General features: G+C 49.2%; 1 protein-coding gene across 2 annotated transcripts in view; it reads left to right on the forward strand.

Annotated features, from left to right (window-relative positions):
• Window positions 1-20458, forward strand: part of NTRK3 (neurotrophic receptor tyrosine kinase 3) — a 220335-nt gene that overhangs the window by 32230 nt on the left and 167647 nt on the right. For both annotated transcript variants that reach the window (XM_049812839.1, XM_049812840.1), the window contains exons 2-3: window positions 2572-2646; window positions 3991-4062. In XM_049812839.1, coding sequence (XP_049668796.1) covers window positions 2572-2646; window positions 3991-4062 — 147 coding nt within the window. The remainder of the gene's footprint in view (window positions 1-2571; window positions 2647-3990; window positions 4063-20458) is intronic.

Consider the following 20458-nt stretch of genomic DNA (forward strand, 5'->3'; position numbering starts at 1 on the left):
ACTCAAAGTCCCTTGCTGACCTGTGCACCTAATTCAGGATGATGCTATTTCTCTGTATTGCACTCAACGTAAAGCAGCTTCTAGTTGGGGGATTATCCTATATCTAAGAGTATGTGTATGTATTTCCACTGTTGCTCCTCTTCTCTCTCACTTTATGGGTGTTGTGTGGCTATGTTAAATAACATACTAAAGCATATCTGGATCAGGAGGCTCATGGGCTTCGTTTGGGAGGCTGGAACGCAGGTTGTGAAGTTGTATTTACAGCCTAGTGTAATGTCGCTTCTGGGGGTGCTTGGCCGTGGGGGCCCCCAAGACCCCCGTACCCCAGTGTTGAGTCATCAGAAAGTCATGCCTGTGCATGTCACTGGCAAAAAGCTTGGGTCTTTTTCTGCCTCTTCTAGAATGCTGCCCACATGGCTTTGAGTGTCAGGTCAAAAATAACCTTGACTTTTTTTAGCAAACACAATCAATAAAACAAGAGCCAACCTGGCCGCCGCCTCCTTCCCAGCTGTGGTTGCTCTGTAGCTTCTGGCTTGTGGCTGCTCCATCCCTCCTCGAAGGTCATTGCTTGGATGCTGTAGCTTCAGCACGTCCTGGTGGTAAACCCACATCATCCCATTCCTGCTTCTTTTTATGTTCTTTCTTTCTCTTGGAGGACCCTCTCTTTGGGTATGTAGGAGTTGCAGATGTGAAATGTCTTCAACCTGTGTTTCTAGCCTTGCTCAGTCCTGCAATCTTGTGGCCCAGGACCTGAACTCGCAGTCCTGCCCTGTCTCAGAAGGGTTTCAGTGAGCCGTTGGATCTCTTGACTGACTCCTCCCAGTCTGTGTTTTGTTCTGCAAGTGTTCGCAGGGGCCTTGGATGTTGGCAGGGAATACGAAATGGCTGTAATAATGTCCTGTTTCTCATTCTGTCTGGGACACAGGCGATCCAAGCCGATGAGCAGGTCATTGAGGATGAACCATAACTTACACTGTCATGCAGCAGCCATTTGGGAGCTTATGCTGTGTCCTTACGCAAACCCCTCAGGGTATGCAGACAATTATGGAACATGTGGAAAGCAGAGGTGACTCTTGTGGGTCTCTACTTTTCTTGGATCTGCATGGTGAGAGCAGAGAAATATGTTTAGATGTAGTCCAGGCTTTGTATTTTTCTTTCTTGAGCTGGATGATATTTGGGATATGGCTCAAATAAGTCCGTATACTTCTGTCACGCTAATTCATCTGTTGTTATGCAGCCACAAGGCATGGTGAGTGCTGGAGGAGGAATGTGTGGCCCCTGTGACTGCTCTGGAAGTGGTCAAAGGTCCCTGTTCTGCTTACCCTCTGGACCACCATGTGGGGTCCTGCAACTTTCTTGCCTAGAATCATAGAATCATGGGGTGGTTCTCAGTGTTGGCTCTTCACCCCAACCCTGCATCACTTAGAAATGTTTCCCCTTTACAGGACCAAGTCCAAAGCCAACTATTGCATGGAGGCAGCTGTGAGCTTGGGCGCATGTGTTCATAAATTTTGAAGTTGGGCTTCTTTCACATATTGTCTGAGGGGACCAGCCAGATGTTTTTCCCCTTCTCAGTGCACTTTCAGAGAACACCACCTCCACCTGCTCCCCAGCAAAGACCCTTTTGAAAATGTTTGTGCTTTCTGGTGGGACGGTGTCTGAGTTTAATCTGGGAGAAAGTCTGAGCTGGCCAAGGACTGCCTGGGGGATGAAGACTGAGCTCCTTCCCCACCACGCAGCATTGCAGCTTGTTAGCAGAGGCCCATGGCTGTAGCTGGCCGGCCATGCTGCTGCCAGCATCGCTCCTGTGCTGCTGATAACAGGGCACCCCGTTCTCTGGGGCTGTTGATCTGTCACCTTCCCACGGCTCTAATATTTACTGAATAATGATCTCACAGTGACAGATCTATTTCTGGTTTTGTTCTCTATAACATACCTGCAAGAGTGCCCTGGGCGACTGAGGAATTTATAATAAAGCCATGGTTTCCAAACTGTTTGGTGCTCTCCTGCCAGCAGCACTTCCAGCCAGCAAAGACTAGGACCCTGTTTGTCTACCCCAGTAAGAAACTGGATAAATGTGACTTTTTTTTTTTTTTTTCCATTTAGGCCCTGAGTTTTTGTTGAGGGGTATTATTTGCATTCACTCCTTTTGCGTGAGCTGTCTCGATTATGTCTTTGTTTTACCAATGTGCGCAGTGGGGTGCGGAGAGGGGCAGTGACTTGGGCAAGGACGTTCAATGGCTCGGTTGCACGTTTTACACTCAAAACTGTTGGTAAAACCATGTTATTTGGCTTTCCCAAAGTGCTAGGAAAACAAAATAAAAAGCAGCATGAGAAACTACTTGTTTTGGCAGCATGATGCGTACCGTACATGTCTGAGGGTGCGGATGCTGAAGCCTAAGCAGGTCCAATCCCCAGACCTGTTGCAAGAAGGTTTTGGCTGAAGTAAGGTGGGAAGAGGTGTGGGGCTGGGTGGTAGGGCATGACAAGCTCTCGCTATGTGCTGACCCCTGCATGGGCAGAGCAACCATCTGGTTGTGCCACAGCTGAGCCTTTCCTTCTTCTCCACAGACACATAGAGAACTGGAAGAACTTGCAGACGCTGAATGCTGTTGACATGGAGCTGTACACGGGACTCCAGAGGCTGTGAGTATGTCCTGCGTGTCGGGGAGAACAGCACCAGGCAGCCCCTTCCAGCAAAGAGCTGCAGCTTCCCTCCATCTGAAGTCTCTGCGCCATGATGTTCAGAGCCTGTTTAAGCTACTGGCTCTGCAGTCTTTTGCTATGAAACTCTGCAAAATGGAGAAGTGGTGCTTTTTGGTCTTTACTGGGTCTGCAAGAAGGAAGATCGCTAGCTCCTGACAGCTCTGTCAACATACATCAGCCCTGACCTCTCTCCTCCCCCGCGGTTTTGGTTCTGGCCTTGTGCATTGTTCTGACTCATTTCAGCCCCACAATGCGGAATTCCAGCTGTCACCATTGATCCTTCATTGCTGGGCTGTTGGTCCTCATTTAGAGCGGTCGCCACCACGGTGGTCCTGCACAATAAGGCAATTGCATCTCCCTGTACAACCCTCCGAGCACCAGGAAAGGTTGACTTTGTGCATCACGGAGGGGAAACTGAGGTCCATGAGATTGAAGAGGCTTGCCAGGCACTTGGGAAGCCTGGCTGAGTGAGGATACCGCTCAATCCTTTAATTCCCCCTCCTAGAGCTGGAAGCACCCTGGGTGCTGCTTGCATGAGATGCACAGTGTTGCTCAGGGTTAATTGGAGACTCTGCTAATGTGTTTCACTGGGAGCTTTACACCATGTACAGCTTGCTTGCAGGCTGGAGGAGAGCTGTACATTGCTGAGCACTCGATAACCCAACCCCAGCAAGCTGTACTTTTAACACACACACCCCCCTTGTAAGCAGGCTGGCTGCTGTTCTTATTTCACCTAAGAAAGCAGCAATGGAGTCAGGCATAGTTTTGTCTGCAGCAGATATTAATAAGCCCTGGTCACAGTGCTGTTACAGCTTCTCCAAAACAGGGTGGGCAGAGGATTCCCCCTTCAGTGTCCATAACTCCCTATGCAAAATACTGAGCCCTCCTTATCAGAGCTACAAGCAGAAGAGTTTTCTCTTGGGAGGGGAGATGGCAGTGCTGGGTGTTAGGTTGTGTTAGGTTTGCTGTGGGGCCAGGCAGCGCTGCTTGTGAAGATGGAGGGAGAAGAGAGGAGCAGAAGATGCTCTGGGCTGCTCCAGCAAGCCTTGGTGGATGTGTGGGGAGAGTCTCACCCAGCAGCAGCTCTGTGCTGTCACCATATCAGACGAAGCTGAAAAGCCCAATTTCCTTTTTGCTTGTAACTCATAGAAGCTGTCTGGGGAGAGATGTTCCTCCTGGGTGGGGGGACTGCAGGGCTCCCAGTTCACCTCAGGTGCTGAGCACAGGGTTTTAGAGCAGTCGTCACCCTTGACTCCATCGCTGTCCTTCTGTATCTTTTTGCAGGACAATCAGGAACTCAGGACTACGAAACATCCAGCCACGCGCCTTTGCCAAGAACCCTCACCTGCGCTACATGTGAGTGCCGGTGGCTTCTGCCCCCTTTTCCCTCTGCTCTCTCTAGAAAGGCAACGGCCCAAGTGCCCGTTGGGGAGAACAGCGGGAGGGACAGGGGATGCTCATGGGGAAAGGGAGGGAGAGGTGGTAAAGGGCAGGAGAAGGACAAGTGAAGGCACAGGGAAGTGCAATGGACTGTGATGCAGAATGGGGCAAGCTCCTTCTGGGCAGCTGATGGGTTTAGATTTCTACTAACTGCCCTGGCTTTGATTGCCACTCTAACGAGCGCTTGAGTCATTAGCAGCCTTATGGTGGCTGGTGTACATTTCCCTTTCTGCAGGGTTTGGGGGGCAGCTGCATGCCCCAGCACACAGTCAGAGCCTGCCCTGCTTGTTAGCTTTTGTGCCAGAAAGGTGCCCTTTGGTTAAATCCTGGGGCGTGAAGCTGCCAGTTCTGCTCCTAATTATTGACTTCTTAAACTGGCATCTGCAGCAGGCCTGGGGTAGGGACATTTTGTGCCAGAGAGACTAGAGGCCTGTTATCATGGGACGTTACGTAAGTGTCTAGCTGCTGGGGCATTGTTAGCCACCAGGTACAATCTTCAGGGGAATTCCTGCATCCTTGAGGCCAAGGGCACTGATTTATTTTCTGGATATGTATTTACTTTTCCCAAGGGGATAAAGGAAGCACTGAATTTCAGGTAAGTGTGCAAGGCACTCCATGGGCTTGAAATAGCTCATCAAAGTGACTGTGTCTGAGATCAAACCCCTCTCAGCTCCAGTATAGATATATAAAAGGTGAAAAGGGGTTGGTGAGAGGCCCTGGCCTTGGGCATGAGCTGGTGGGCTGGATGTGGGTACCCCAGCTTTTTGGAAACTAATGTGAGTGGCTTCTTCCGTGAAAGACAGCCGTAGTGTGCAATCCGTTTGAGTCTACGGATGCATGCGGCCATCGATACGGGCATGTTCCTGGCGGAGGGAGATAGATGTGACCTGCAGAGCAGGATAGATTTGTCTTTTGATATCTGCTCAGACATGATGTGAACTGAAAAACACCAAAAGCTTCTTTTTTGGAAAACCAGTTACAGTTGCTAAGTGACGGTAAAGTACTTGCTAAATAGGAGATCTGCAGTATCAAAGGGCAGGAATAGTTAAGGACCTGTGAACAAGCATGGAGCTTTTTTGAGTTTAAAGAAGTGCATCTTTTGTCATAATAAACCTTCTTAAAGCTGACCACTGGGATTTTCCTGATTTCTGTGCTTTGTTGTTTTGATTTGTAGTGTTTGTTTTGTGTTTTCTGTAGTTGTTTGTTACTGGGAAGTGTTCTCTCTGAATACCTCTTCCAATTGATTTTTTTTTTTTTTTTTTTTTGGGGGGGGGAGAGATGGGGTGGATGTTGTTTGTCAATTGTGCAGTTGCTGTTTATGTATCTAGCAGATAAAATGAATAACATTTGATTCCTGATGAAATGAGTTTGGATGTCATAGGAGTTTAGAAGGCCATGAATGCTCGTTTTGAGGCTAAATGTGTCATTAATGTGTACACATGCAATTGTTGTTGTTTTTTTCCAAAAGTGTTTGTTTTTGTCTTTTGAGATTACTTTTGAGATTGGAAAAAACTCCACATCCATCTTGTGTCAAGAGTTAAGGTTGGTATGTGGTGATGAAATATGTGTTTGTTTACTGCTTGGGCCATGTAAGATTGATCATGTTCTTAACATCTTTCTTTCCTTGCCTTTTGAAGCTTGAGGCAAGTAAGTATATTATTTGGTTAGTGTTTGCCAGCGGGTTTTGATGCTGTTCCTGGCACCCAGCAGCATGGATGTTTGCAAGGTGGATGTCCCCCATGGCAGATGGGCACCTGGGGATGGAGACCTGGTGCTTGCAGGGATGGTGGCTCCCTCCTGCTCAACAGAGGCTCTTGGACCGTGGTGCTGCTGCTCCTTTGCAGCCAGGCAGCTTTTTCTGGGGTGGCTCCCCAGGCTTTGTGCAGCCTGGCAGGCACCTGGTGCCACCTGGGGTTCATGGCCATGGCACCATGCAAATGCATTGGGGTGCCTCCTTGGCTGCTCCGCAGCCGCTACCTCCCGGGAGCTTGGCTCACCAAAGTCCTGACATTTTCTGCAGCCGCTGCACGTAGGAGCCAGGGATAAAAGGATTAACGGAAATGTCACTCTGCTGTAAGTCTTGGGCTGCAGTAACCAGGTACAGTAGCTGACAGGAGTGAGGGATACTGTCCCAATCCCTTTGTGGTGGGGCTGGCTGCAGCTAGATGGGGGCTGGGGCTGGGGCCTGTGGGATGGTGTTCTTAAGGCTTGTTGAGTTACTGCTACACGTTATTGCTGCTGCTTGGTTTTTCCTTCTCCTTTGCTGGCTGTTTGGATGATTGCAAGTGGAGTTGAGTCAATAAGATGGCAAATGTGTCTAATGAATGACAGAGAGGTTTCGCTGCCAGGGAGGGCTGGCACAGGGTGGTGGGGACCCTGGGCTGGACCTTTGCAGGGTACTATAAGTTGGGTCTGAGCAGCAGCAGCAGCAGGCATTTTTCCACACAGAGCTTGTGTATAAACTGTGAGGATTCAAAAGCTGTTCACACACACCCCCCCCCCCCCCCATCCTGAGTTAAATCCTAGCTTCCTGCTGAAGGGAGTTTTTTCCCAGTGCCTTTCATCAAGGTTTGCTCCTCTCAGATGGGCCAGATAGCTCTGCCTTCTCCCAGCAACTTCTATTTCTGGCCCTTCCTCTGTGCATGTGCTTGTCTTCAGACCCCAGCTGTGCAATCACAAGCAGATCACTTATCCCAGCTCTAATTGCATGAGCTTGTGTTTGTGGGGGTTTCTTTAAGATAATGGTTCTGGATGAGGTTTGGATTGTTTTTTCCCCACCTTCCCCATCACAGAGTTGGGGAGGAAAGGCGAGAAAACCCACAAAGGGCATTTTCAGCCTTCAGCTTGCCTGAGTGGTAGAGCTTAGAGTGCTCCAAAGTGCAGCCTGGCAGAGTCAGTCATGCCTGTCCTTTAACGTTTGAAATTAGCTGTATAAGTGTAAGGGGCTTGAGGCCAGCCTAATCAGTGGAGGAGCAGTGGGTGACTGGGAGCCAGAGTTGTGGATCTAGAAATAGCTTTGGACCCCTCTCCCTTCTCCTTGAATGAGGAGAGGTAGGGCTTCACGGCATCAGTGCCGTGAAGCCTATCATCATGGTTTAACCCCAGCTGGTAACTGAGCACCACGTAGCTGCTCACTCACTCCCCCTGTCCCCCCAGTGGGCTGGGGGAAAGAATCGGGGGGAAAAAAAAGTAAAATTCATGGGTTGAGATAAGAACAGTTTAATAGAAAGGAAAAACCTAATAATGATAATTATAATAATAAAATGACAATAATAATAAAATGATTGGAATATACAAGTTGCTCACCACCCGCCGACTGATGCTATCTCAGCCGAAACCAGGACACCTATCACTGGTACAAAGGCAATTAATCCAAAATATATAACAGTGGGTTTTGCAATGTGGATCTGCCTCTTCTGGTGGTACTTGGGCTGAGGTGGTTGACTCCTTCCAGATTAAGTACTGGCTAGGTGTTGAATGGGGATGGATGTGGGTTTGATCTAAACTGGATATCATCCAGTGTCATTTTGTGCCCTCACTGGAGGTGTTTCTGCTGGGAAAGGTTGCACTGGTGGGTTCCTGGTGTCATTTCTGTGCAGCTTTCACAGCCCTTCAGCTAATATGGGGATGGTCCTGGAGAACACCACACACTGGATGCAAGGACTAGCAGGTCTAGGCTGTGGAAAACGGAGCCCTTGTAGTCAAGATTTGTGGCAGTTAGTGATAGCAGGTGATGCGGGTGAATGTAGGAAATGTTTGTTGACGGTAAACCTCAGCCTTTGGCTTGAGGCTGTACAATAAAACTCTAGAATGATATGGTTCCTAAATTTGAGACATACAAACTATGTGAATACATGTTTATTACTATGTTGCTGTGTTTCGCACAGCTTATTGAGTAAAGTCTTGCATGTTCTCACTCTCTGTTCTCCTAATAACACTGAAATGCTTTGGCCAGTTGATAGAGGATTACAAGTCATGAGGATAGCAAGTTCCTACACGTATCATGAAAATAAGCAGAGGAATAGTAAAGAGAGGTTGTTGTAGTGCCTTCTGGGGAAGAATACAACATTATCACATTCCTCATTAGGCACTGGGAAATCTGCGGGAGAGCTCAGCTTCACAGTGCACCAGGAATCAGCACACAGGAGAGGACAGGACGTGTTTGCTGCTGGCCAAAGCATCCAGCCTTTGCTGGCTGTGGGACAGTGGAGCTGTAGGAGAGTAGGCTTCCAGCAGGTTGTGCCTAGAGCTAGGCAAGTTGACGTTTGTAATGCCTGAGTCCCTCTTTACTGGGAAGCAGGTACTTACGAGACTGTGATTCCCTCTGAATGCTTTCCTGGGTGGCTGCATACTCAGCCAGCCAGTCAGGAGGCACTGCCTTGTATTTGCAGAGGGTAATTGTGCACACCTTATTTATTGTGTAGTAAAGAAAACAAATTAATGTTGTGTAATTATAGAGACAGGCACACTTTTAAATAAAGCTTAAGTAGTCAGAATTCTATTTAGAAAATTAATAATTGCCATTTCTGTCTGCATTCAGAGGCTCTTCTTAAACTGTCTTCTGGAGGTTTATACATGCTCTAAATTGGTTTGTGAGCTGGCCAAGACACAGCTCCTGTCAAAGAGCTCTCTCTCAGCACTGCCTGCCAGAGTAAGGATGGGGTTCAGGATGAAGCTTTCTCTTCTAGACTTTACCCAAGGGTCTTAAAGATGGAGACCCTGGAGTGCTTTTTGCTGAGTGTAACTGGTTTTTGATTATGGTATGGTCAGATCACCTGCTCCACAGGCATCTTTATCTGTGTGATCCTGTCAGTCTTTTTCTCCCAAAAATGAGGACTGGGGAAGATCTGGAAGGTGCTGGCAGGAATGTACAGGGACCTGCTCTGCCTGGTAAAAGACTGAGCTGGCTGATCTGTGGGCTTGTTTTCACAGGCAAACCTGAGCTGTGATTAATCTGGAGCTTCCCAGAACCTCCTCTGTAGGTTGTGCTGTTTTCTGAGGATGGGGTTAGCTTTGGTGTCCTGGTTGGGTTCATGACAGTTTTGCACTGTCGTATGAACTGGTACCCTGGTATTGGACGTAGTTTGTAGCTTTGATGTGGGAACTCCCAGAGATGTGTTATGATTTTAGGCTTTGATAGGAAAGAAACTGGGCTGCCTCCCCTGAAAATTGAGGTGGCTGAGGCAGCACAAGGTTGGCGAGTCACTCTCTGCCCTCTTCAGTGCTGTGCAGGACAGCACTCAAAGCCCTCCAGCAGCTGAGGCCTGTGTACTTTTGAAGGGCTGCAGGCAACCATCTTGCAAGGCTGGCAAGGTTCGCCTTCTTTGCTCTGTGTGTCTGGGAGCTTGATTGAGATCTTGCATAAATAAAGAAATAAACAAAATATCAGACACTGAATTACTGCAAGTATAGCACTGTTGCCTCTCAGTCATGGCTCAAGGGTCATTTCCCCCCGCTTTGTAGTTAATGATCTATTGCCTTGCTCTGAAAGAGCCATTCTTATATACGAAGCAGGGTTAAACTCACTTTTGCTCTCTTCCTATAACCAGCTCCAGGCCCTGTGACTACCTGCAACTCTCTGCTTGATTCTGGATGTCCTATTGCCCTTCCTCCTCCTTCCTGATGATTTCTCCCTGCTTTGTCCTTTCATCGCTGCACTGCTGTCATACCCATCCTGGCAGTCTCCTCCCAGCCCAAACTGTCATCTGTTAATTGCTCTTGATTTGCTGTCCACACTCTCGAGTCAGTGTAGCCTAACAAGTCCATGTGTATGAGCTGGGGCACGGTATATGACTATATGTAAGCTCTGAGCTCACTGGGAGCGTGAAGTAAAATCCATTTATCTAAAACACCTCCTTGATAATTTAATGTGTTTTATGTTGTATTTGCAAAGGACTAAATAGGAACCAAATTACTCCATGAATATAGGCAAAATAAGAAGTATGAGAGAGGTTTAAACAGCCTTTAATTTCCATTAGGTGAATGTTCCTTTACTATCCCTAATCAGGCAGGCAGCTTGGGTACCCTTTGATTCCTATTTGTACCCTAAGGATGTTCCTGCTTCAGCCCCTTCTTGGAGCAAGTCAGGGAGGCATTTTCCCCCATGTGTCTCTAGTTCTTCTATAAAATGCTGGGCATGCTTATAGAGCAGTCACTAAAATAAACAGCAGTAACATCTCCTCTGCTTCCATAAACTTACCTGTTCTTCCCCCCATCTGCTTCATCCCCTGGATGCCAGTGTAGCGCGTGTCCTTGCTGATATGCTAATCAGCAGCAGTGGTTTGATGGCATGTTTATTCCCAGTCATTACCGCAGGTGACTGATAAGCAGTTAACTGTAGCTATTTCTTTTCCTGCAGTGGCAGAAGTAGGTCCTGTGTTTTACTGGCCATTGTGCATAAGGCCAGGGGAGAGACCGGTTCCCTGCAGGACTGTGACTTTCCTTCAGGCTGGGTCAAAATCATTTGACCTGCATTCAGAGGGCTGGGTAACTAATTCCTGGCTGCAGGCTGCTTTGCTTGGCTTTGGAGAGGGTTTATTGTATTATAATAGGCGGCAGAGTGGTGAGTTTGTGACTGATTTACTCTAGTGGGACCTGGGAAAGAAAGTTTCCAACTCAAGCAACTGTGCACCTTGCAGCAAGACTTGTCCTGCCTCAGTTCCCCATCTGAAAACCTAGAACAACATTTGGTTTTTTTCTGGTTTCATTTGATCTATTTGCAGCGTAACACCTTGTATGGTTTCTAGTGAAACCTGGCCTTGAATTGTGGGATACTGTTGCAATGCAAGATGAGTTATAATAATGCTATCACAGATATTTGTTGCCTGCTCAGATTCTTATGTTATGCTTATCTCTGGTACCTGGGTGCTCGGGATTTTGCTGTCACTTTGTCTCTCCTTCCTTCCTTTGAAATGTTGAGATGTTCTTTCCAGCTGCATTGTGTGCCTATGAGACTTATTTCCCTTTCTGCAATTTGATCAATTGTCTTTTGGCAGACATGTGAAATGGGCAACTGTAGTTTAGCAAAAGTTCTGGGTTTTGCCATTCCCTCTTTAAAGAAGGCTGCAGACAATGCTGGGGATGTTTTGAATGAGGCTGATCTTACATGGGGGTGTGTGTGTGTGTGTTCGTATCTTTTTGCAAGCTTTGTTTCAGGATTGGGGTAAAATCTAAACTTTAGAGAAGTTGGGGTTTTGGGGGGGCTCGTCCTCTGTGACATAGTCCTTGCTGTGCAACAATGGCCTGATATATGTCTTGTTGTGAGCTTCCCTTCAAAGGGAGGCCAAACATTCCTCTCAGATGTGATCATGAAGATCAGGTGTAGCTGTGTCTTAATTAAACCTCACTGCATCTTTGAGATCACCAGCAGCACAGAATGAGCTGATTTCTGGAGATTTGGGCATGACAAGGACAGGCTCTTGTTCCTAGGGTTCTGAGACCACTGCAGCACGGAGGTACTCCAGAAACAGCCTCTGGCTGTCCCTTTTGCTTGGTCCCCAAACCCTGTGGCTCAGTTGATTAGATGTGGTGCAAAGCATGTCTTACCTGCCTATGCCAATGTGAGAGGTGTTGCACAGGGAGAAGGACCCTTCTCAAGAAGGACCCGAGGATGTGGAAGCCTGCTTGAAGGCTGCTGGGGACAGAGTGAATAATCATGGCAGGATGAGTGAAAGTTAAGTGACTGCACAAGTTATCTCACCTGGGATTTTTCTTTCCATGGTATTGGTTTACTAACAGTATGATTGCAGGGCTGATTTTTTCCTTTTTGATGTACAGGCAATAAGCACCAGGGCAGAAAAATAGAAACATTAAAGTCATATGTTATTTGAGCAATAAGATATGACAGGGCATGAATGACGGGACATTAATTCATGATGGTGTGTGCCTAGGCAAGAATTTAAATGTCCTAAGTTAGGCAGTCATGTGTTTTATTGGAATTATAAAATTTTATTAGAAAACTGGGCAAGGGGGTGGAGTTTCCCACCAGCCCCCTCCCCTCATTTGTATTTGTGAAGGGATGAGCTGTGAATTATGTCGGATGCAAGAGACTGTGGGGATATTGACAAGGCTGCCAGTAAGAGCCAGGGGTTTGTCTTCTCCAGGGGCTGTGGGTAACCGTGTCTGTAGACTTGCTAGCGACTGAGGATGAGTATTTTTCGTGTCTGCTGTCCTCCAGCATGCCGTGAGGTCGTGCGTGGCCTTTCCCAGGACTGCTCTGCAGGCAGCTCTGCTGGTGCCCACGGGTGTCCCGTGGGGTGGGGCCGTGCCCGGCACCGTGCGCCCCGCGGGGCCGCGCTTCAGCACCACGGACAGGGCCCCCGGGCCTCCCTGCCTGCCCCGCCGGCCTCCTGGCTTCCAACTCAAATGCCAAACTTCCCAGCCTGTGACTGAGCTTCCCTGCTTCCCAGCCTGTGGCTGAGCTTCCCTGCTTCCCAGCCTCCAGCCCAGACCTGGCCTTCCTGCCTGTGACTGGGCCTCTCTGCCTCCTACCCTCCACTTTTCCAGGCTTCCCTGCCTCCCACCCAGGTCTCCAGCCTCCTGTCTTCTCTGCCTGCAGCTGGGCCTTCCTGCTGCCAAATCAGCTCTGACCTCTCTGCCTGCAGCCTAGAACCAGCCCCAGCTAGCCTGCCTGCAGCGTGGGCCCTGGCCTCTAGCCTTGTCAAGGCCTCTGGGACCTCCCTGCCTCTCTACTTGCAGACTGGCCTCTGATCCAGCCTCCCTGCCTGCACTGAAGCCTCCTGGCTTCCCTACCTCTTGCTTAGCCTCGATGTGCAGCTTGGCCTCCCTGCACGCAGCCCCTGTCTCCTTTGCCCTTCTCTTAGAACAAACTCACTCCCAGACTAGCCAAGCACCCCAGGGCAGTGAGCGGAGCAGTGGCTGTGCACACCTGGCTGCAGGTGCAAGCTGGATCAAGCCATCAGGTGTGAGCCCACCTGAGGGGTGGTCAGTCTGGTTGCACTGCCAGCGGTGCCTTTATTCCTCCGTCTCTCCTGCTATGAAGCCAGTCTGCCGAGGTGCCTGTTTGACAGGCGCAGTACAAACTTTCTGAACTGCAGTGGCTCCTGGCACTGGCTTTGCTCTGCAGCATGAATGGAGTTGTCTTGCAGCACTGCTACCCAGCTGCTGTCTGTGGGTTTCTCACATGAGTAGTTCTTTAGGAGATCTGCCATCCAACCTCACTGCAACTGCAACCCGTGGGCTTTGGCTAAATGTTTGTTGTATCCAGTTGTGCGTGTTGATAATTGTAGGTAATTTGCTGTCTCAGAATACTGAAAGAATGCCTGCTGCAGTCTGAAGCACTCGGTGCTTCATGGTGATTAGTCTTTTCACTTGAAAATATTCCTCACAGTGACCAATATTTGAAGATAAATGGTGGGTAAAAAATACTTCTCCTTTTTAAGTACATCATGTATTGAGAAGAACAGGAAAAATATAACTGCCGTGTCTAGATATTCTTGTTGGTTTTGATACAGCTAATTGTCAAAGACAAAACATGTTTCTGCTTTTGGGGTGGTTATAAGCAAGGAATATAGCAAGTAGGCTTCGCTGGACTCTGTATTAAGTCACCAACAGCTCCCTATCCCCCTCAGCCAAGTGTGCCTGGGGCTGTGATGAGGTACATCACACCATGGCACAGGTGTAGCTGCAGGCAGGTCTCTGCTTAGAGCGTTACTCCTCCCTGTGTGCTCAGCTGCTGGAAACAGAAGCATTTCTGCCCCAAAGTCTATGCCCATGCTCAGGTGTGCTCCCGGCATCTGCTGCCTCCCTGCTCCCCATCCCCACCCCACAGGCCTCCGGAGGAAAGCAGCAGCCTAGTGTGAGGCAGGTCCCTGCTTGATGCTGTCTGTCTCCTAGGCTGAATGTTTTTCTTGCCGTTTGATGAGGTGTAGCTGGAGCATGTCAGCCTCACCTCCTGCTGCGGCCAGGAGCCTCAACACAGCATGGGAGGTGGCAGCTGCCATCTCTGCTGGCTGACGCGTGGTCCCATCGGTCCCCCATTCCCCACAGGTGCACCTCCCCATGCCAGCCCACTGCCCCTGCATGCTCACCAGCTCTGGTCCCTTGTGATGTTCAGCTGCTGCTTCCAGGCTCCCTGTGCTATGGGTGCAGGTAGCTCTGCTCCCTGCCGAGGTGGGGCGAATGCTGTAAGCTCATGGCAGGCTTTCTTTTCATTAGCTGGTGTAAACATAGCTCCTTGGCAGCAGCCTGCTTTTCTGCGCCCAGGAAGACCATTTTTCCTTTTATCTATAATTTAGTAAAGTGTCAAGCCACAGAAGTTTTAACGATAATAAGCAACAGAGAAAATTTATTTGCTGCAAAGGTGGGTTTCATTCCAGGTCTGTGGGTGGTTGTTTTTTTGTTTTTGTTTTTGTTTTTTTTACTCTTCGTTCACAAGAAATGTTGGCTTCTCATGCAACCTCTCTTCCAGTGTGCTTAAGTGACCTTCCCTGCACAGCACACCACTGCAGTTCCTGCTTGGCTCAGTGGCTTTCCAGCCCCTCTCCCATGCAGGACCTGCAGGCCAAGTCAACTTGGAAATAAGAAGCAAGGAAAACATAGTGAGGTGGGAGTATTCATGTGCTTGGTGAGGTTTAAGGGGAGAAAAGGGAGTCAAGAGTTCCCCATCTTTGTGCATCGCTCACATCTGCTTCCCAGGCCGGCCTCTGTGATGGATTTGACTACGGAGGAAAAGAAGGGAAGAGCTTTTTTGTGATTACATGGAGCACTTGCCTTCTGTCAGCCTATGAAGCTGCCAGTGGTGACTGGTGATAAGAAGAGGATCCATGTCACATGGAAGGACCAGGGGTCCTTCCCGAGGTGCACGAAGGCAGAGAGTGGAGCTTGGGGCTGGTCAGGGATGAGAAGGGGATGGGATGTGGCTGTGGGAGGGACAGGGACAAGTCTGGAGAGAGAGGGTTGGAGAAAGGATTGGAGCAAGGAGTCATTGGGAAAGAAGGTTGAAATGGAGAAGGGGGATGGGGTGTAGAAGAGGTGATGGGGAAAATAGATCTGGAGAGGAGAGGGAGGATTGACTGGGGTAGGGAAGAAGCATGTGTGTGTGGGAGCTCTGCGGGGGGAAGCAAGTGTAAGGGAGAAATGGGTTTGCTAGCTAATACTTGGGAACTGTGCCTCTGAATTAACCAGAACCTTCCTCTCCCCCTTCGATGTGGCTTTGGAGGCAATACTAGAATCTTCCTAATTATTTTTCTTGGATGAGTTTTGCGATCCTGATGATATTAATTATTCTTAAAGGTCAACAGCACTCACTTGAATCCCCTTCTGTTCTATCATGTAATCAGTTAATTAATTGGAAACCATTTAGCAGTGTCTGCCGAGAGCTTAGCCTGCCTTATGCCCTGTTGTTTTGCTATTGCTAGGAGATATATCTCTGTGTGTGTATATATATATATATATATATTCATATTTGCACCCCTTCCTTTCTTCAGAAGCTCTGCAGAGCACTTGGTACTGTCCCAGACCATTGCAGCCTCTGGCACCCCTCCTTGAGGCAGGCAAACTGGGGCTCAGGCCCAGCTATTACTTTTCTCTTTACTAACCCCCTGCAAGAGTAGTGTTTGAGATTATTCAGGGCTCATTGATTTCTGGGCATCCAAGTAGGTGGGGATTTTTTTAATATACAGTTGATGCAAAAGCCCTCTAACAGCTGAGAGCACAGTCCTAGTTCAGGAGGGAGAAGGAAGACCAGACCCTGTCCCAGCGCATCTGTGCTCGATATGTTGAAGTTGAGGCTCTTGTGGACCTTGTCCAGCTCTCCCAGTGCCTGCCTGTGCACTTGGGGTGATCTCCCAGCTGGGGTGGTACCTCCTGAGCACCTGTCCTTGCTGCTTCAGTATATTCAAGGGAGAGGTAGTGGGAAACATGTGGAAGCCTGAGAGGGCACATGTTTGGGGGCTGGTGTCACTGCATACTTGGAGATGCTAGGAAATGCCCCTTGGGCATGGCTCTGCTTCCCACGCCGTCTTCTTGAGCTGTGCTTTGTCGCAGCACAGAGCTCTCTTCTCTTGCACAGAGCAATTGGGTTTGCTCTAGGTCCACTGGAAACCTGTGAGTAGGAGGAATTCCCCAGTCGTTCTCTGTTCCTTGCTCAAAGAAACATACAATTTGAAGCAAACAGGCAGGATAAACCCAACCCCTCACTGGAGCTGTCAGCTGGCAACCCTTGTTCTCAATAGGCACACATCTCCAGTATTATTTCTGCCTGCCGAAGCAGGAGAAAAGCCCAGCATACAGTTATATTTCAGGCCTAATGGATCTAAAATTACTACAGTTTGGGAGAGAAGAGATGGGGTGGGAGCAGAGCAGCCCTGAGGATGTCTCAGCTGCAGGAGGGCAGCTGTGGGGAAGGGCTCTTGCCCATTACAGGTTGATTTTTCTTTTCCTTGAGCAGAAGACTGGCATGTTCTGTGGATGCTGCTGGACTCTGCCTTGCAGGGAAGCTCGCAGGCAAAGGGAAAGCAACTGCAGGGCTGACCCAGCTTTTAACCTTTCCTCGAGTCCTCTGATTGCCCAAAAGTCTTTGGAGAAGAGCAATGAAAACTGCACACAACAAGGGAGAGGCAAGTGTAGTCCAGCGGGCCAGATCCCCACATCTGATCTGCCTCGAAGCATAGGGGATAATATTACCCACATCTGCTGATGACTTTCCATCTGTACCGTGTGCTGAACCAAAACTGTGAGCAACGATACCTCTGAGGGGTGATTTGTCTCCAAAAAAAGCTTCATGCAGCTGGGAGATGCCTCAGAAGAGATGACTTGGAGGGTGTGGAAACGTCATGGGGTTGGAGATGGCCTTTAAAATGGCCTTTAAAGTATTTTGGGATGGGCTGTGATGAAGGCAGCAGCAGGAGATGGCTTGCTGCGTTGGCAAAGGCAGTGGGAGGAGAGGCGTGGGGCAGATGTGTCGCTGGCACGGGCCATTGGAGCCCTGTGATGGAGGCGTGGTGCCTTACGCCTTCCCACTTGCCTGCAACTTCTGTTTTGTAATGCTATTGTTTAAAGAACAATGCAGGAGACCAGCCCCTTCCTCCTCCTTCAGCCCTGTTCAGTGACAGTTGGGATTTTACAAATCAAGGTCGTGCAGCTGGGAAATACAGAGGGGTTGGTCGTTCTTCCTCTGGCATCGCACCTCCAGGGCTAGCGGGCGTGCACATGGAGTGGCAGGAACTCTTCTTATGTGTCACCCGTGATGGTCTCTTGCTCTCCTCTGATGCAGGATGCTTTGAATTTGGGAAATTATTGCAAATTCTGGCCCTAGCCTTAGAACAAGAAATAATTTGAGGGGAACGAGATGATAACGTTATGGGCCGTGCAGTGTGACACAAGCCTTATGAGGCATAGGGCAGTACCCATGGAGGTGAGAAAGGAGAGTTGGCTACACTGTCCAAACTCACAAAGGAAGATTGAATAATGGAGGCTTTTTGATTCTGCTGTGTTTGGGGTCAGTAAAGACCTGGGTGTTGCCAAGGGGCTGCTTGAGGAGCAGAACTGGACTGTAGGTAATGCCAGACCACGGCTGTCTTACTCCTCCATAGCACCAATATACATGTCCTGGTGCTGAGCCCAGACAGGGAGCACAAATGGGAGAACTGCTGGCAGCTATGAAATCTCAAGCTGACCAATTTAACACTGTGTCCTGTTCTGCTAACTCCGCTTTCCAGGCATGCGAGGCTTGCACGCGCTTGGCATTGCCCGGTACTTTTGCAGGCTCTATCTCAAGCGCGTCCTGCTGGGGCTTTGTGCTGAGCTATCGGAGATTTCAATTGAGTCTAATATTTGCAGAGCCTGATTTGTGGGGAGGTCTGTACTGCCACAGCTTCTGGGACTTTCTGGGGTAATTTTAGCACATTCATTAAGGGAGGACAGTACATTTTTTCCCTTAATGAGCAAAGCTGCTTACTAAACAGGAAAAGGAGGGAGGGGGAAAGGGAGGGAAGGGCGGGCAGTGGGGAGTGTAACATTGCTTTTAGAGGTCACTGAAGTTATCTGGCAGGGACGAGCAAGCCCCAGAGTGACTTTCCAGCATTTCTCTGGTTCAAACCCAAAGCTTTAGCAGCTTGCTTGCTGCAGAAATGAAGTCTGGATGGAGCTACCCCTACACCTACAGCAGCATGCAAGGCTGCTGACATTTTCCGCTTCTGTGGCCACCAGCACCTGGCCAAGGGTGCAGTGAGCTGTGAGATGATGGGAAGCACCTGTTGTGCCCAGATCCCAGGGCATACCAAGGGAGTCCCACGCGGTGCCACAGGCATATCCAGTGCTGGGGGCCACAGCTGAGGATGTGCATCTTGCCTCTTATTTCTGGCAGGCAGTTGCTCGTGCTCCCTCAGCCCCAGCTGCTCTGCCCAGTTAATCCTGATCAGGATTTTCAGAGTGGCACTGTGTTATTAAGATGTGTGAAAAACTTCTCCCATGCAGAAGTAAATGTGTCAGGTAGGAAACAAGGGTGAGTGGAGGATGGAGATGTGCGGAGGAGGGACAGGCGCAGAGGGTCCCTCCTCAGCAGCAGCATTTCTGCCGTTGTGTTGGGCTGAACTGCATAATATAGCTTACAGTTTAATTACAGGGGCTCCTGCTTGTTGGTGTCATTAATGAGGCAACTGGCTTAATTTAGCTGAATAAAAATGGCTTTAATAGTGGAAACACTTTTGGCTGCTGGGTAACTGAGGGGAAAGAAAGCATGCTGTCTCGTCTCAGACTGAAGTCCACTTGTTCTGGGCCACAGGGATCCAGACTCCTCTTTTTGTCCCACGCCCACTCATCCCTTTTTAAACACAGGAACTTGTTCAGCAGATGTACCTCCATGGCCCCATATGTCACTCGTGCTGGGACAAAATGGTAATGCTCCCCTCCCCTCCTCTGCCGGTCCCCAGCAAGGTCTCCACAGTGCCTGTGGGAGAGTGTGCAGGACACCACGTGCCCCCTGCTGAAACATAGGAGGAGGATAGATGGAGGGAGAGAGCAAGGACTGGGACTTTGCTGTCACTCAGTGATAACATCTGCCTTTGAGGTGTGCATGGGGTTGTTGGTGGAGAAGGCTGGTAGGGATATGGCATGATATGGTGGGATGAGCCACCCATCTGCAAAGCAGGAGGCTTAGGAGCATGACTGCTGTGGCAGTTGGAGAGCGGAGTGATGTTGAGCCTGAATCACGAGTGGGTTGGGTGTCTGCTGTCCTGGACCTGGCCCAGGTGAGATCCATCCAACCTCTTCTCCCTACCCAACTCCTTTGAAACCTGCTCTGGAGGCAAAAAGGACCCTGGCAGCTGTTTCTAAAGACTGTCTCTGTGGAAAATAGCATTGTGTGAGTAATGGAGAAAATGTCCTGTGGCAAAGCAGCAGTCTGAGTATGTTCTAGAGGTGTGGCCGGCAGGTCTGTCCTGAGAGAGATAAGCTCCTGTTCACTGCTGAGAAATACACAGGGAAGGCGTTTCACTTCGCTCCTGCTGTGTTTCCTCGATGTGTGATGTGCCGTATTTTATTACAGGTGGAGCTGATGCGTAGTCTGTTATAAAGGTTGTCTGGCATGCTCCAGTACAGGACTGCTTCCACTTTCCTATAACTCTGCCAAATTCTAATTGCTTAGGCTGAAATTTTCTGTTGGGTGTCTGCTCCTGGCTGAATTAATTTTTTTAGATTATTTCTTCCTAGTTTCAAATAAAAACCTGCTCAAATGTTTGAGGTGGTGGAAGGGAGGGGGCGAAGCAGGCTGTTTTGCTCAAGCTAGAAAATACTGGTGATGCTCCTGTTACAGAGCACCCGCACTCTCCTTTTGCGGAGAGGAAGAAACTTTGTCAAAGGGCAGATTTTGCTTGGAAGACTTGATTTTGCTCTGGGATGTCTCCTTACATAGGTAGAATGGCTCTTGAGCCAGTTGAAGGGGAGAAGTTTTGCAAAGGATGTTTGGGAAGAAGATAGGGGAGTCGAGGAGCGGCTGCTCTTCTTGTGACACTGGGGTTAGGATGGGAGAATGTGAAAACGAGGAAGATCACAGGAAATCTGGGCATGGATAGGGAAATATCTGAGAATAGCTGAGAAGTATTTGGGAGTGGCTGGAGAGCAATGGGTAGTGTGATTCAGCCTGCTGGGGACAAGCGGCCGGGTAGGGAGGAAAGCAAACCATCGGGGAGGAGAGACCTGGCACTGCCCAGCCACGGGCACAGGATGATGGGGGTTCTGGTCGCTGCAAACAATGGGAATTTGGAGATGACAACAAACTTTCAGCCTTGGAAACAGCAGCAGGAAGGCAGAATGGGCAGCTGGAGCTGGGAGAAGTCTAGTCGCGGCTGGGAGG

The sequence above is a fragment of the Accipiter gentilis genome, chromosome 10 (assembly GCF_929443795.1).
Source record: "Accipiter gentilis chromosome 10, bAccGen1.1, whole genome shotgun sequence".
In the NCBI taxonomy this organism is placed as follows: domain Eukaryota; kingdom Metazoa; phylum Chordata; class Aves; order Accipitriformes; family Accipitridae; genus Astur; species Astur gentilis.